The 15,156-nt window shown below is 46.0% G+C and overlaps 1 protein-coding gene across 2 annotated transcripts in view; it reads left to right on the top strand.

Annotated features, from left to right (window-relative positions):
• BRINP1 (BMP/retinoic acid inducible neural specific 1) overlaps positions 1-15,156 on the top strand; it is a 345,404-nt gene that overhangs the window by 137,659 nt on the left and 192,589 nt on the right. For both annotated transcript variants that reach the window (XM_077468203.1, XM_077468212.1), the window contains exon 3: positions 1,949-2,139. In XM_077468203.1, the coding sequence (XP_077324329.1) occupies positions 1,949-2,139 (191 nt within the window). The remainder of the gene's footprint in view (positions 1-1,948; positions 2,140-15,156) is intronic.

Genomic DNA, 15,156 nt, shown 5'->3' with positions numbered 1-15,156 from the left:
GTTTAGGTTCGTTGTCCTCCTGGAAGGTAAAACCCCACCCCTGTCTCAAGTCTTTTGCAGACTCTAATGCCACGTACACATGACCAGACTTTTCGAAGGACTAGGTCCGATGGTCTTTCCGACTGACTTTTGGCAGAGTTCCGACAGACTTTCCGAATGAACGGATTTGGCCACACACAATCGTGCCAAAGTCTGAGGGATTCGAACGTGATGACGTATGACCGGACTAGATTAAGGAAGTTCATAGCCAGTAGCCAATAGCTGCCCTAGCGTTGTTTTTTGTCTGTCGGACTAGCATACACACGAACGGATTTCTCTGTCAGGCAGAGTTTCGGTGGGAAAATTTAAAACATGTTTTATTTCTAAAGTCCGCCGGATTTTTGGCAACCAAAGGTCCGATGGAGCCCATCGAATTGTCAGACGGACTCGTTCCGTTGGACCTTTGCTGTCAAAAAGTCTGGTCGTGTGTACGTGGCATTACTGGTTTTCTTCTAAGATTGCCCTGTATTTGGCTCCATCCATCTTCCCATCAGCTCTGACCAGCTTCCCTGTACCTGCTGAAGAAAAGCATCCCCACCACATGATGCTGCCACCACCATTGTGGGGATGGTGTGTTCAGGGTGATGTGTGGTGTTAGGTTTCCACCACACATAGCGTTTGATTTTAGGCCAAAAAGTTCAATTTCCTTCTTATGACTTTCTTTCAGCAATGGCTTTCTTCTTGCCACTCTTCCATAAACATAGACAAACTAGGTTGGTGGCTAATGGTAATGAATATATCCTGATTTTTTTGTTACCAATATTAAATAAAATCTAGCCCAAAACCGCAAAATATTTTTGAAAAATCTCCTCATGTATGACCAGCTTTGAGTGGATCTTAGCCCTCAAAAACAACTTTCATTCACCCCACCCCCCCTCCCCCCCCACTACACAAATTGACAATTTTTTTATCCTAGGATATATGGCGTGCCTATCCCAGGAGGCAACAGCAGCCCTGGATGTAAAGTAGAAGGGGGGGGGGGGGGCATCATTGCAAGACTGTAGCTGACCCTAGGAAGAGATGGGCACCTCCTGATGATCTCACAGCTAAAGATAGCAGCACGGGCCATGAACAGCAGTTGCTGAGAAGAGGATCTCAGCAAGTCAACAAGTCAACGCTGGATCCTCTGGGTAGATATGATAGGATACGTGGCTTGCCTATCCCAGGGACAACAGCAGCACTGCATGTAAAGTAGAAGAAGGGGGGGCATCATTGGAAGGCTGTAGCTGAACCTAGGAAGAGACGGGCACCTCCTGATGATCTCACAGATAAAGATGGGCTCTGAACAGCAGTTGCCGAGAAGAGGATCTCAGCAGGTCAAAGCTGGATCCGCTTGGTGGATATGATAGGATCTATGGCATGCCTATCTCAGGAGGCAACGGGAGCACTTCATGTAAACTAGAAGAGGGGGGAAGGGCATCATTGGAAGGCTGCAACTGAACCTAGGAAGAGACTGGCACCTCCTGATGATCTCACAGATGAAGATGGTGGCACGGACCCTGAACAGCAGTTGCTGGGAAGAGGATCTCAGAAGGTCAACGCTGGGTCCTCTGGGTAGATATGATAGGATATGTGGCTTGCCTATCATAGGAGGCAACGGGAGCCCTGCATGTAAAATAGAAGAGGGGGGAGGGAATTCTTGGAAGGCTGTAGCTGAACCTAGGAAGACACAGGCACCTCCTGATGATCTCATAGATAAAGATGGCAGCACGGGCCCTGAACAGCAGTTGCTGAGAAGAGGATCTCAGCAGGTCAACGCTGGATCCTGTGGGTGGGTGAATATCTAAATTGAGGACAACCCAGCAAAATAATATTGGGGAGGGTAAGGAATCTCTTTATACTGAAATTTTGTCAGAATGAAACTTTTGTTTTTTGTGTCTAATACTGCTTTCCTATATTTGTTTCAAAGGGAATTTGCCCGCTGGAAGGTGAGGAACATAGCAGTGGATCGTAAGGAGCCTCAGAAAAGTATCTTGCCCTTGATGCCTGAATTTCAGCGGAGTTTGAGGCTTCTAGGAAGGAGGCCAAGCACTCATCAAATAATCGAGACCATCATCAAGAAATACGGCACCCACTTAGTGGTCTCTGCTACTCTGGGGGGTAAGACACAAACTCATAAGCTGACTAATTAACCAAATAGCTAATGAACTGCCTCGCTGTATGAGTGTTTATGTTTACAAATGTCAAGGTTAGGTTTAAGTCAAATCAGATATTTTGGCGCTCATAATTTATAACAGTTCTGATGAAGGTACCAGGTTATGAATGGAGGTCATCTAGAGAGTCATCTCTGCTGGTTGAAATGGAGCTTCTTCAACCTTTCTGCCCTAGGTGTAGGCCAGTACATAATAAAAAAAAAAAAATCCATAGGCTATACACTCACGTCGAGCTCGTGTGCAGAAGCGGGCGCATACAAGAGTAGCGACTGCATGTGAAAACGGCATTCAAACCACACATGTGTGGTATCACTGAAATCGGTAGAGCGAGAGCAATAATTCTAGCTTGAGACCTCCTCTGTAACTCAAAAAAGGCATCCTGTAGAATTTTTTAAACGTCGCCTATGGAGATTTTTAAGGGTAAAAGTTTTTCGGCATTACACGAGCGGGCGCAATTTTGAAGCGTGACATGTTGGGTATCAATCTACTTGGCATAACATTATCTTTCACAAAAAAATTGGGCTAACTTTACTGTTGTCTTATTTTTTTTAAATTAAAAAATGTGTATTTTTTTCCAAAAAAAGTGCGCTTGTAAGACCGCTGTGCAAATACGCTGCTACAGAAAGTATTGCAACGACTGCCATTTTATTCTCTAGGGTGTTAGAAATTTTTTTTTATGTTTTGGGCTTCTAAGTAATTTTCTAGCAAAAACTTGTAAACAACAAATCTAAAACGAGGCTCGGTCCTTAAGTGGTTAATATCTTTGCTTTACCCATCAATCATTTTCTTCAGGAAACCCTGAGTGAAATCTTACCATCTCCAATGGGAGAAGGACTTGGGATAACCATTAGATCCAGAAGATTGGTAGATCATGACAATAGAAAAAAACAAACCAAAAATATGACAATAGCCCTTCCAAGGAGCTCCAGGAACGTCCTCTCTTTGCCTACAAGGTGTTCTATAGATGGTAGCTCGCTTCATTCCATCCTCTTGGTTTCTGGGGTTTACTCACAGGAGGGAACTATGGCCCATATTTGGTGGGCATGTCCTAAGGTATGTAGACTATGTAAAAAAAAAAACGAAGAGAGGGTGCACCAACCTTACGCATTACCCAAATAATATTTATTAAAATCAAAAAGAAGGAAACATACTCACAAAGAAGTGGATAGTAAAAGCATATCCACACTGGACAAAAAAAGGTGAGGAACAAGACGCAAAGAGGGAAAAGAAGAAGGAGGAAAAAAAGGGGGAGTCCCACCTTTTCCAGATGGCTGACGGGATTCGAGGGGGGGGGGGGCCCTCTTCCTCAGAGAGGGCTCTGAGGAAAAGGGGATTCCCCTGTCGAAACACGTCAGTCATCTGGAAGGTCCTTCTGCATGTTGGATACAGTCCTGGTGGTTTTTTGTCCATTGTGGACTCCGATATGCTATTAATATTATTATTATTATTATACAGGATTTATATAGGGCCAACAGTTTACACAGCGCTTTACAACATAAAAAAAGGAGACAACACAGTTATAATAAAATAAAATACAAGAGGATTAAGAGGGGCCTGCTCAGAAGATCTTACAACCTAATAGGGTTGGGCAGGTGGTACAAAAGTGTGGGAATGAGCTGATGGAAGTGGTAGAGGATTAGTTGGAGACTAGGCTTTCCTGAAGAGATGAGTTTTCAAGTTTTTAAGGGATCGCCTGAAGGTAGCCAGTGTAGGGGTTAGCCTGACCGGTGGAGGTAAGGAGTACCAGAGGATGGGAGAGGCTCCAGGGAAATCCTGGAAAGGAGCATGGGAGGAGGAGACAAGAGAGAGCTTGAGAGTAGAAGGTCTTGAGGAGAGTGGAGAAGACGATTTGGGTGATTTTTGGCGACAAGGTTGGTGATGTAGCTCGGTGACAGAGATGTGAATGGCTTTGTGGGTTGTGGTTGGTATTTTGAATTGAATTCGCTGTTTGGTTGGGAACCAGTGTAGGGATAGGAGGAGAGGGTTGGCAGACACCGAGCGGTTGGTAAGGTGGAGAAGCCTATCCACTTGTTTGTGAGTATGTTTCCTTCTTCTTTTTGATTTAAATAAATATTACTTGGGTAATGCGCAAGGTTGGTGTGCCCTCTATTCATTTTTTTTTTTTACAGTGTTTCCATTGGATATCCCCTGACCCTTGGAGGACAACAAGGCCCGTGCATGTACTGGAAAGCCATTGAAATTCCAGGCTCCTTCCATTGCCATCGCACTACTGTTGGGCGCAGGGCATTTTGTTTGACTGTGGGTCAGGGGTTTAGACCCTTCTTCGTAACACGTTTCATACCAATCTTAAAGAGGGACCCCCTATGAGGCCCTTCTTTAAGCCAAGTTCTGGAACTCCTTCGTCCTGGAGCACGGATTGGCTCTGCACCTTTTTTTACTGCAACTGAGTTGACCATTACGAGAGCATGGAAAACCCCCATCCAACCAACCTTCCAGGTTCAATATTATACTCCTTTCAATGTAATGGTCTTCTGCTGCCTCCCCTTCTTCTTTTCTCTCATCTTTCCCTCTTGTTCCCCAACCTTTTGTTCAAACCCTTTTCTTTTTATGTATAATTGTGTCTATGACACACCTGGCCTCCAGAGGCCTCCAGGGGTGGGTCTAGTGAAGATGGTTACAATGATTAAAATTTTGCAAACTTGTTCATCTAATTTCCTTCTCCCACCTTTTTTTTACTTGGGGTCTCCAGGTTTTAGCCCACCATATGGTATACTTTGGGGGCATTTCTTCTTTATGGACTTAAGATTTAAATGTATTTCAACTTATTTATTTATTTTTTTAGTTTTTTTTGTAAATATTTTGGGGCAGGATTACACAATCAATGTGTGATTCAACTTTTTATTTTTATTGTTTTTATTTTAGAAAATGTATTTGAGTTATTTAAATGTATTTTTTTGTAAATATTTTATCTTTTTTATTTTAGAAAATGCATTTTGATTTATTTAAATGTATTTTTTTTTGTAAATATTTTATCTTTTTTTATTTTAGAAAATATATTTTGATTTATTTAAATGTTTTTCTTTTCATTTTTTTTATTTGGAAAAAAAATATTTTAATTTGTATAAAAATATATATATATATTTTTGTAAATATATTTTATAATATATTTATTTTTATTTTAAGTTATTTTATTGTGCTTTTACCCAAACAAATCTAATATTTTTTGATATACACAAGAACCAGACACGGACTTCCTACATCCTAAACTGAGACCGGCAGTTATGTTACAGGTGGAGCAAAGCCCATCCTATGTGATAGGGGGAACCTTTGTAACGGAAGTCTTAATTTTACACTTTTTATACATTAATGTGAATTTGCTGACAAGTTTTCTGGTTGTGTTGCTGCTAATTCAGTTAATCTTCAAGTATCATCAGCCTCCTTCCTTAAGATAATTATTGTTAATTAAATATTGCAATTTATATAAGCAAAGACTGTTCTTTGAAAGCAGAAATGTGAGCGTTCCGACTCTTAAAGTGCTGATTGCTGTCATTATACAATCGGTGTATATATTTTCAGGGATGATTTTTCCAACGCTTTTCAGTTGGTAAATTATGTTGATGTGTAAATTAGAAACAGAGACAATAAAAACAAATTATAGTGTTTCCTATAAGGCAAGGGAAGGATCAGTTACAATGTCCTGAGTGTAGCAACTAATCAGAATTCCATTCCATGAAGTTGCATACATGCCAACAGTCCTGATTGTCCCGGGACATTCCCGGGATTTTGTCCCAGGAAATTGGCATTCGTCCCGACTCCCGGAGAATCGACAAAGGTCTGGGGGCTTGGCACTGGTGATGATCTCCGCCGCCAGCTCTCGTGGAGCCCATTTACTCACCGAGGGGAAGAAGCAAGAGGCGGATCCCGGGTGTCTGACAATCGAAATGGAGCTGCCACCAACCTCCTGCCCCCTGCGGCCTGAAGCCAGTCTGTGACCTGTTGTGGGAAAGGCTGCGGCCTGGGTTTTGGCGGCAGCTCCAATTCTATTGGCAGCCACCCAGGCTCCACCTCTTGTTTCTTTCCCTCGGCAAGCTGGTCTATTGTAATGGTGGCGCTGGGGGCAACTGATATAAGGAAGGACTCCACTGGGGGCACCTGATGTAAGGAGGGACTCCGCTGGGGGCACCTGATGTAAAAAGGGATTCTGCTGGGGGCACCTGATATAAGGAGGGACTCCCCTGGGGCACATGATGTAAGGAGGGATTCCACTGGGGGGACCTGATGTAAGGAGGGATTCTGCTGGGGGTACCTGATGTAAGTAGGGACACCACTGGGGGCACCTGATGTAAGGAGGGACACTGTTGGGGGCACCTGATGTAAGGAGGGACTCCCACATTTTGGAGTGTCCCCAGAAAAATAATAGAAGGGAAATATTCCAATGGTGACACTAGTTTTGGTGACCTGGTGGTCCCTAAGGAATTCCTTTAATTTGCAACAATTTCCTCTCACTTCCTGTTCTGGCTATGGGACAGGAAGTGAAAGTATGCAAAAAAATAATAATATATGCAGCATGATCCAAATAGCTGTTGATGTATGGGGTCTATTAATGTATGGCTTCCACAACCACCCTGGGCTGTGACTGGAAAGAGTTAATCTAAATTTCAAGCGTGACACGTGAAAAATCAGATGAGAACTGTATACAAAGTCAGGTTTAGGGTCTAACCCTTGCCTCCTTCGTCAAGGCAAATTTAAGTGAATTTCTTTTCTTTTGAACTCCATTTCAGTTCAATAGACCCGTTAAATGGGTCTCTTAATCAGTTCTTATATGATTTTACACTGGAATAAACTTGTATCTGGACTATAACATCACAGTACAGCAAAAATACAAAAGAAGTGCGCAGTGACGGACAAAGTCACCAAAGGACCTCCATGCAAAATCAATTTTTAGGTCAACTCCAATTAACCATTGCTTAAGTTCAAACACAAGTTCACTGTGTACAGAAGTACAGATAGATAGATAGATAGATAGATAGATAGATAGATAGATAGATAGATAGATAGATAGATAGATAGATAGATAGATAGATAGATAGACATGGTTCATCATTCATGGTTCATAATATGCAACTAGGAACACTTCCAGCTCTCTCAGCCTAAATCAGTGTTGGTCAACGTCCTTGATAAGGGTGGCCTTAACTGCGGCCCCTGACATCTCCAAAGGGCCACACATAATATTCAGTGTTAGAAACAGCAGACTCCCAACAGGATATGGCTAAAGACTATGGGCATAATGCAAGAGATGATCAGAGACTGGGGGCATGCTATAGGAGATGTTGGGGACTGGAAACATGCTATAGATGATACTGGAGACTGGGGACATGCTATAGGAGTTGCTGGAGACTGGGGGCATGCTATAGAAGTTGCTGGGGACTGGGGGCATGCTATTTGAGATGCTGGAGACTGGGGACATGCTATTGGAGTTGCTGGGAATTGGGGATATGCTATAGGACAGTGATGGTGAACCTTGGCACCCCAGATGTTTTGGAACTACATTTCCCATGATGCTCAACTACACTGCAGAGTGCATGAGCATCATGGGAAATGTAGTTCCAAAACATCTGGGGTGCCAAGGTTCGCCATCACTGCTATAGGAGATGTTGGAGACTGGGAACATGCTATTGGAGTTTCTGGAAATGATGAAGACTGGGGGCAAACTATAGGAGATGTTGGAGACCTGGGACACACTATAGGAGTTGTTAGTCACTGGGGACTAGGCATGAGCCCGTTCGGCGAATTCCAAACGTTATGGGCCCTTCGCGCCGAATTCTTGTGGCGCTCACGGCCCACAATGCACTGCGCCATCGCAGTGCATTGCTGGCTCATGATTGGCCAAGTATGCACTGTGACCCCGCATGCTTGGCCAATCACAGCGCACACCGCTATATTCACCTATATAGCTAGCTATATTTCTCTTTTTTAATAGAGCTTGCAGTCAGTGGTAGGAGATTGTGCCTGCTGTCTGCGTGCCCTGACCGCAGTATACACCGCTATATTCACCTATATAGCTAGCTATATTTCTCTTTTTTAATAGAGCTTGCAGTCAGTGGTAGGAGATTGTGCGTGCTGTCTGCATGCTCTGAACCAAGTATACACCGCTATATCCACCTATATAGCTAACTATCTTGCTCATTTTAAATAGAGCTTGCAGTCAATGGTTGGAGATTGTGCATGCTGTCTGCGTGCTCTGAACCCAGTATACACCGCTATATCCAACTATATAGCTAACTATCTTGCTCGTTTTAAATAGAGCTTGCAGTCAGTGGTAGGAGATTGTGCGTGCTGTCTGCGTGCTCTGAACCCAGTATACACCACTATATCCACCTATATAGCTAACTATCTTGCTCATTTTAAATAGAGCTTGCAGTCAGTGGTAGGAGATTGTGCGTGCTGTCTGCGTGCTCTGAACCCAGTATACACCGCTATATCCACCTATATAGCTAACTATCGTGCTCATTTTAAATAGAGCTTGCAGTCAGTGGTAGGAGATTGTGCGTGCTGTCTGCGTGCTCTGAACCCAGTATACACTGCTATATCCACCTATATAGCTAAGTATCTTGCTCGTTTTAAATAGAGCTTGCAGTCAGTGGTAGGTGATTGTGCGTGCTGTCTGCTTGCTCTGAACCCAGTATACACCGCTATATCCACCTATATAGCTAACTATCTTGCTCGTTTTAAATAGAGCTTGCAGTCAGTGGTAGGAGATTGTGCGTGCTGTCTGCGTGCTCTGAACCCAGTATACACCGCTATATCCACCTATATAGCTAACTATCTTGCTCGTTTTAAATAGAGCTTGCAGTCAGTGGTAGGAGATTGTGCAAGCTGTCTGCGTGCCCTGACCGCAGTATATACCGCTATATTCACCTATATAGCTAGCTATATTTCTCTTTTTTAATAGAGCTTGCAGTCAGTGGTAGGAGATTGTGCGTGCTGTCTGCATTCTCTGAACCCAGTATACACCGCTATATCCACCTATATAGCTAAGTATTTTGCTCGTTTTAAATAGAGCTTGCAGTCAGTGGTAGGAGATTGTGCGTGCTGTCTGCTTGCTCTGAACCCAGTATACACCGCTATATCCACCTACATAGCTCTTCTCTATTTGAGCCATCTGCCATCTGCAGGAGTTAGTGGAAGTTGTGTGTGCCTCCAGCACAATATACACTACCCAATTGCTGGTTTTCCCAACTCCCTTCAGGCCATTACCATGTCTGGAAGGCCAGCAAGGAGTGGCAGACAGGCGTGAGCCGATAAAAGAGGGCAAGCAGGCTCTGTGTCTAGAGACAACAGTGCTGGTCGTGGACGCGATGCATCGTCATCATCAGCACATGGCCATGGGACACGCTTGTCCTTCTTTTCGGCAGCTGGACATGTTGAGCCGCAACATGCCAATGACTTGGTAGAGTGGATGACCAAGCCCTCTTCATCCTTCTCATCCTCTCTCACCCAGGCTCAGGGTACTAGCAAAGCAGCTGCCAACGCATCGTCTTCCCTCCTCTCAATGTCATCATCAGTGACTCCTTCCCTAGACCCACCACGTCCTCCTGAGGAGTCTCCTGAACTCTTTGAGCACAGTGTTGGGTACATGCTCCAGGAGGATGCCCAGTGTTTTGTAGGCTCTGATGATGATACTCAGCTAGAGGAAGGCAGTAGCGTGAATGCAGAGCGAGGGGATGCTCAAGAAGGACAGCAATCTGGCAGTCATGTTCCACAAGCTGCAGCATACTGCCAGGTTTGCTCCAGCGATGAAGAGGGAGGGGATGATGAGGGCACTGACTCCATGTGGGTGCCTGGTAGGAGAGAGGAGGAGGAGGCACATGTCCAACGAGCCAGGATGCCCTCCGGGGGCCAGCTTAGGGGCAGCACACCAACTGAATCACACCGCAGAGCTCCGCCTGTGCAGGGCGCTGCCTCTGCGCGTTATTCTAAAAGTTCTTTGGTGTGGGCCTTTTTTGAGACGAGTGCCTCAGATCGCACCGCTGCTATTTGCAACATATGTCTCAAGCGTATCTCGCGTGGCCAAAACATCAGCCGCTTGGGCACCACATGCTTGACCAGACATATGTTGACCTGCCATGCAGCTCGTTGGCAAGCATACCTCAAAGACCCACACCAAAGAACAAAGCGGACCTCTCCTTGCTCCTCATCAGCTGGGATTTCCAACTCCACTAGACCTTCAGTCCTCTCTGAAACCTACTCTGAGAGGAATGAAGGTGTACAATTAGGTGTGTCACAGCCAAGTGCTTCCGGGCACTCTGCTAGCAGTACACCCACGTCCGATTATAGCAGGCAAATGTCCATGCCCCAGCTGCTGGACCGGCGAAAGAAGTTCACTTCCAGCCATCCACATGCCCAGAGGTTGAATGCTAGCTTGGCTAAATTGCTAGCACTTCAACTGCTGCCTTTTCAGTTGGTAGACTCGGCCCCCTTCCGTGAGTTTGTACAATGTGCGGTTCCTCAGTGGCAGGTCCCTTTTTCTCACAGAAGGCGATTCCGGCTCTCTATTGGCATGTGGAAGGCAATGTCCTTGCCTCGCTGGACAGGGCGGTCAGCGGTAAGGTGCATATTACCGCTGACTCATGGTCCAGCAGGCATGGACAGGGACGTTACCTGTCTTTCACGGCCCATTGGGTCACTCTTCTGGCAGCTGGGAAGGATGCAGGACAAGGTTCAGTAGTGTTGGAGGTTGTTCCGCCTCCATGCCTCCAAAATGCTACTATTGGTTGTGACACACCTCTCTCCTCCACCCCCTCCTCTTCTTCTTCCTCCATGGCCTCTTCCAGTGCTCTGTCCTCAGAACCAGCGGTGCTCCATAGGCGTTCCAGGGGCTACGCAAGTATGCAGGCAAAACAATGCCATGCCGTGCTTGCGCTGGTTTGTTTGGGGGACAGGAGTCACACTGGGGCGGATGTTTTGTCAGCTCTGCAGGGGCAGGCCGAGAGGTGGTTGACGCCACGCCAGCTTAAGCCAGGAATGGTGGTTTGCGACAATGGCACCAACCTCCTCTCCGCCCTCCGACAGGGACAACTGACCCATGTGCCCTGTGTGGCTCACGTCCTTAACCTGGTGGTGCAACGGTTCTTGGGCAGGTACCCAGGCTTACAGGATGTCCTGAAGCAGGCCAGGAAAGTCTGTGTGCATTTCCGCCGATCATTTAATGCCTGTGCTCGGCTGGCTGAGCTCCAAAAGGAGTTGAACCTGCCCAAGAACCGCCTTATATGTGACATGCCCACCAGGTGGAACTCAACGTTGGCCATGCTGCAGCGGCTGCACATGCAGCAGAGGGCCATCAATGAGTACCTGTGAGACTACGGCACCAGGACAGGGTCAGGGGAGCTCGGTTTTTTCTCACCACGCCAGTGGGGCATGATCAGGGATGCATGCACTGTCCTGTCACCGTTTGAGGAGGCCACAAGGATGGTGAGCAGTGACAGTGCATGCATCAGTGACACTGTACCTCTTGTCCACCTCTTGGAGCATACGCTGCGTGGAATAATGGACAGGGCACTTGAGGCAGAACAGAGACAGGAAGAGGAGGACTTCCTTGCCTCTCAAGGCCCCCTTTATCCAGACAGTGTTCCTGCTGTGCCACCCATCACACAGGAAGAGGAGGAGGAGGACGATTGTGTAAGCATGGAGGTGGAGGCTGGCACTCAGCATCAGCAGCAGTCTTGTAGGGATGATTTACAGTCCCAAGAAACCCGTGGACTTGTACGTGGCTGGGAGGAGGTAGCTGCGGATCATGTTGTCCTTAGTGACCCAGAGGTCTCCGGACCGAATGCCTCAGCTAACCTACGCTGCATGGCCTCCCTGATCCTGCAAAGCCTGTGGAAGGATCCTTGTATTCTTCGGATCAAGGAGAGGGACCATTACTGGCTGGCCACTCTCCTTGATCCACGGTATAGGGGGAAGGTTGCCGACCTTATCTTGCCATCGCAGAGGGAGCAGAGGATGAGACATCTCCGGGAGGCCTTGCAGAAAGGTCTGTGCAACGCATTTCCAGAGATTGGGAGGTTACAAACTCCAGGTCCTGGACAACGTGTTGCTGAGGCATCGGTCAGAAGGAGCCCAATTTTTCTGCCCCTGTTTAACAGGGGCATTTAATTACAATTTTTGATGCAATGCTTTGCAGCAGGGCTAATTCCTGCACTAAAACTAGAGTATAAGGGAGAGGTTGCAGTGTCGTGGCACCAGCACCAGTGCCTAAGGCCCAATTTTTCTGCCCCTGTTTAACAGGGCGTTTAATTACAATTTTTGATGCAATGTTTTGCGGCAGGGCTAATTCCTGCACTAAAACTAGAGTATAAGGGAGAGGTTGCAGTGTGGTGGCACCAGCACCAGTGCCTAAGGCCCAATTTTTCTGCCCCTGTTTAACAGGGCGTTTAATTACAATTTTTGATGCAATGCTTTGCGGTAGGGCTAATTCTTGCACTAAAACTAGAGTATATGAGAGAGGTTGCAGTGTCGTGGCACCAGCACCAGTGCCTAAGGCCCAATTTTTCTGCCCCTGTTTAACAGGGACATGTAATTACAATTCTTGATATAATATTTCACAGGAGGGCCCATTCCTGTGCCCACCCAGAGTAACTGTGAGAACTTAGTGTTGTGGCACCAGCACCACAACCACCAAAGATCAATTTTTTCTACCACTGTTCAACAATGGCATGTAATTACAATTTTTGATATAATCGTTCACAGCAGGGCGCTCCAGCGCCCACCAAGAGTCACTTTGAGGGCTTACAATGTTGTGGCAAAACCAACACCTTGTTCCGCCATTTCTGCAGAGCATATAGGGCAGGCCCCTACTTTCAAACATCCAACTTACAAACATCTCGTACTGCAAACGGAAGGAGACAACATCAAGTGAGATGAAAAAAGTCGGACGGCAAAACAAATTATACAGGGGTGACAACCCTTCCCTATGTTTTCCAAAAAGCTTAAAAATAGTTTTTTTGACTGGAGCTACACTTTAAAAATGTACCAGTTGAAAATTACAAACAGATTCAACTTAACACAATAAATCTACACAGTCCCTGTCTTGTTTGCACCGCCTGTATACTGCTGTTCTAGTATATAGGGCCTGGGGGCCACACGTATTTCCTTTTTTTAATATGGGTACGGGGTTCCCCTTAATATCCGTACAAGACCCAAAAGGGCTGGTAATGGCCAGGGAGGGCTACCCATGGCATTTTTCTCAATGATTTTCAACCATATTGCAGGAACCAGATATAACATTAAAACCGCAAGCAGTTTGAAATTACGTTATTTCCGTTAAATGTCATTTTGTGCAGGGACTGTTCTAAACACGGGAAACACGTGACACTTCACAGGCATACTATAGACACCCCCCAGGCACGATATTTAAAGGAATATTTCACTCTTTTTTTTTTCACTTTAATCGTCATTAAAATCAGTGCTCCGGCCAAAATGGCCATTTTTAAAAACATTTTAGACATTGACCCATGTCCCCAGGGGCAGGAGCCAGGTCCCCAAACCCTTTTTAGGACAGCATCTTGCATATTAGCCGTTAAAATTAGCACTTTTAATTTTGAACATTCGAGTCCCATAGACTTCAATGGGGTTCTAACGTTCGTACGAATTTGGGGTCCGTTCGAAAGTTCTGGTGCGAACCGAACCGGGGGGGGGGGGGGTTTGGCTCATCCCTACTGAGGACAGGCTATAGGAGTTGTGGGAGACTGGGAATATGCTATAGGAGTTGTTGGAGACTGGGTATATGCTATAGGAGTTGTTGGAGACTGGGGACATGCTATAGGAGATGATGAAGACTGGGGGTAAACTATAGGAGATGTTGGAGACATGGGACATGCTATATAAGATGTTGGAGACTGGGGACATGCTATAGGAGATGTTGGAAACTGAGGGCATGCTATAGAAGATGTTGGAGACTAGGGGGTAGGGATGAGCTTCGTGTTCGAGTCGAATGTACGTTCGACTCGAACATTGGCTGTTCGTCCGTTCGGCGAAATCCGAACTCTTGGTCCGTTCGCGTCAAAATTCGTGTGGCGCGCACGGCCCACAATGCACTGCGATGGCGCAGTGCATTGCTGGCTCATGATTGGCCAAGCATGCACTGTGACCCCGCATGCTTGGCCAATCGCAGCGCCAGCAGCGAGGAGAGCCTGATTGGCCACAGGCAGGATGCCTGTGGCCAATCATAGCTCAGGCTGTGTAGTGCACGCCCCACACTATATAAGGCCGCCTTTGAGGCGGCCTCGTGTAGTGTGTTGGCATCTGAAGCAGTGGGTGTTCTGTGTACCTTCAACACAGTTACACACCGATCGTTTTTGGCTGATTTCCTATCTTGCTCTTATGTAGTGGTTATTGTCTGTGCCCTGACCGCAGTATACACCACTATATTCACCTCACCTATATAGCTAGTGATCTATCTTTAATAATAGAGCTTGCAGTCAGTAGTGTTAGGAGATAGTGCGTGCTGTCTGCGTACTCTGTACCCAGTACATACCGCTATAATCCACCTACATAGCTGTTCTCTATTTGAGCCCAATTGCCATCTGCAGGAGTTATTGAAAGTTGTGTGTGCCTCCAGCACAGCACAGTATACATCTGTATATACCCCTTTATCTCTGCTGTTTTCTGGTTATTGTCTGCGTGCCCTGACCGCAGTATACACTGCGATATTCACCTCAGCCTAAGGCCAAATTTTTCTGCCCCTGTTTAACAGGGACATGTAATTACAATTCTTGATATAATATTTCACAGGAGGGCCCCTTCCTGTGCCCACCCAGAGTAACGGTGAGGACTTATAGTGTTGTGGCACCAGCACCACAACCACCAAAGGTCAATTTTTCTACCACTGTTCAACAATGGCATGTAATTACAATTCTTGATATAATCGTTCACAGCAGGGCGCTCCAGCGCCCACCAAGAGTCACTTTGAGGGCTTACAATGTTGTGACAAAACCAACACCTT

Source organism: Lithobates pipiens, unplaced genomic scaffold (genome assembly GCF_037356315.1).
Source record: "Lithobates pipiens isolate NorthernLeopardFrog02 unplaced genomic scaffold, aLitPip1_a1.2 Scaffold_1, whole genome shotgun sequence".
Classification (NCBI taxonomy): domain Eukaryota; kingdom Metazoa; phylum Chordata; class Amphibia; order Anura; family Ranidae; genus Lithobates; species Lithobates pipiens.
This window is presented reverse-complemented; position numbering and strand designations above follow the sequence as displayed.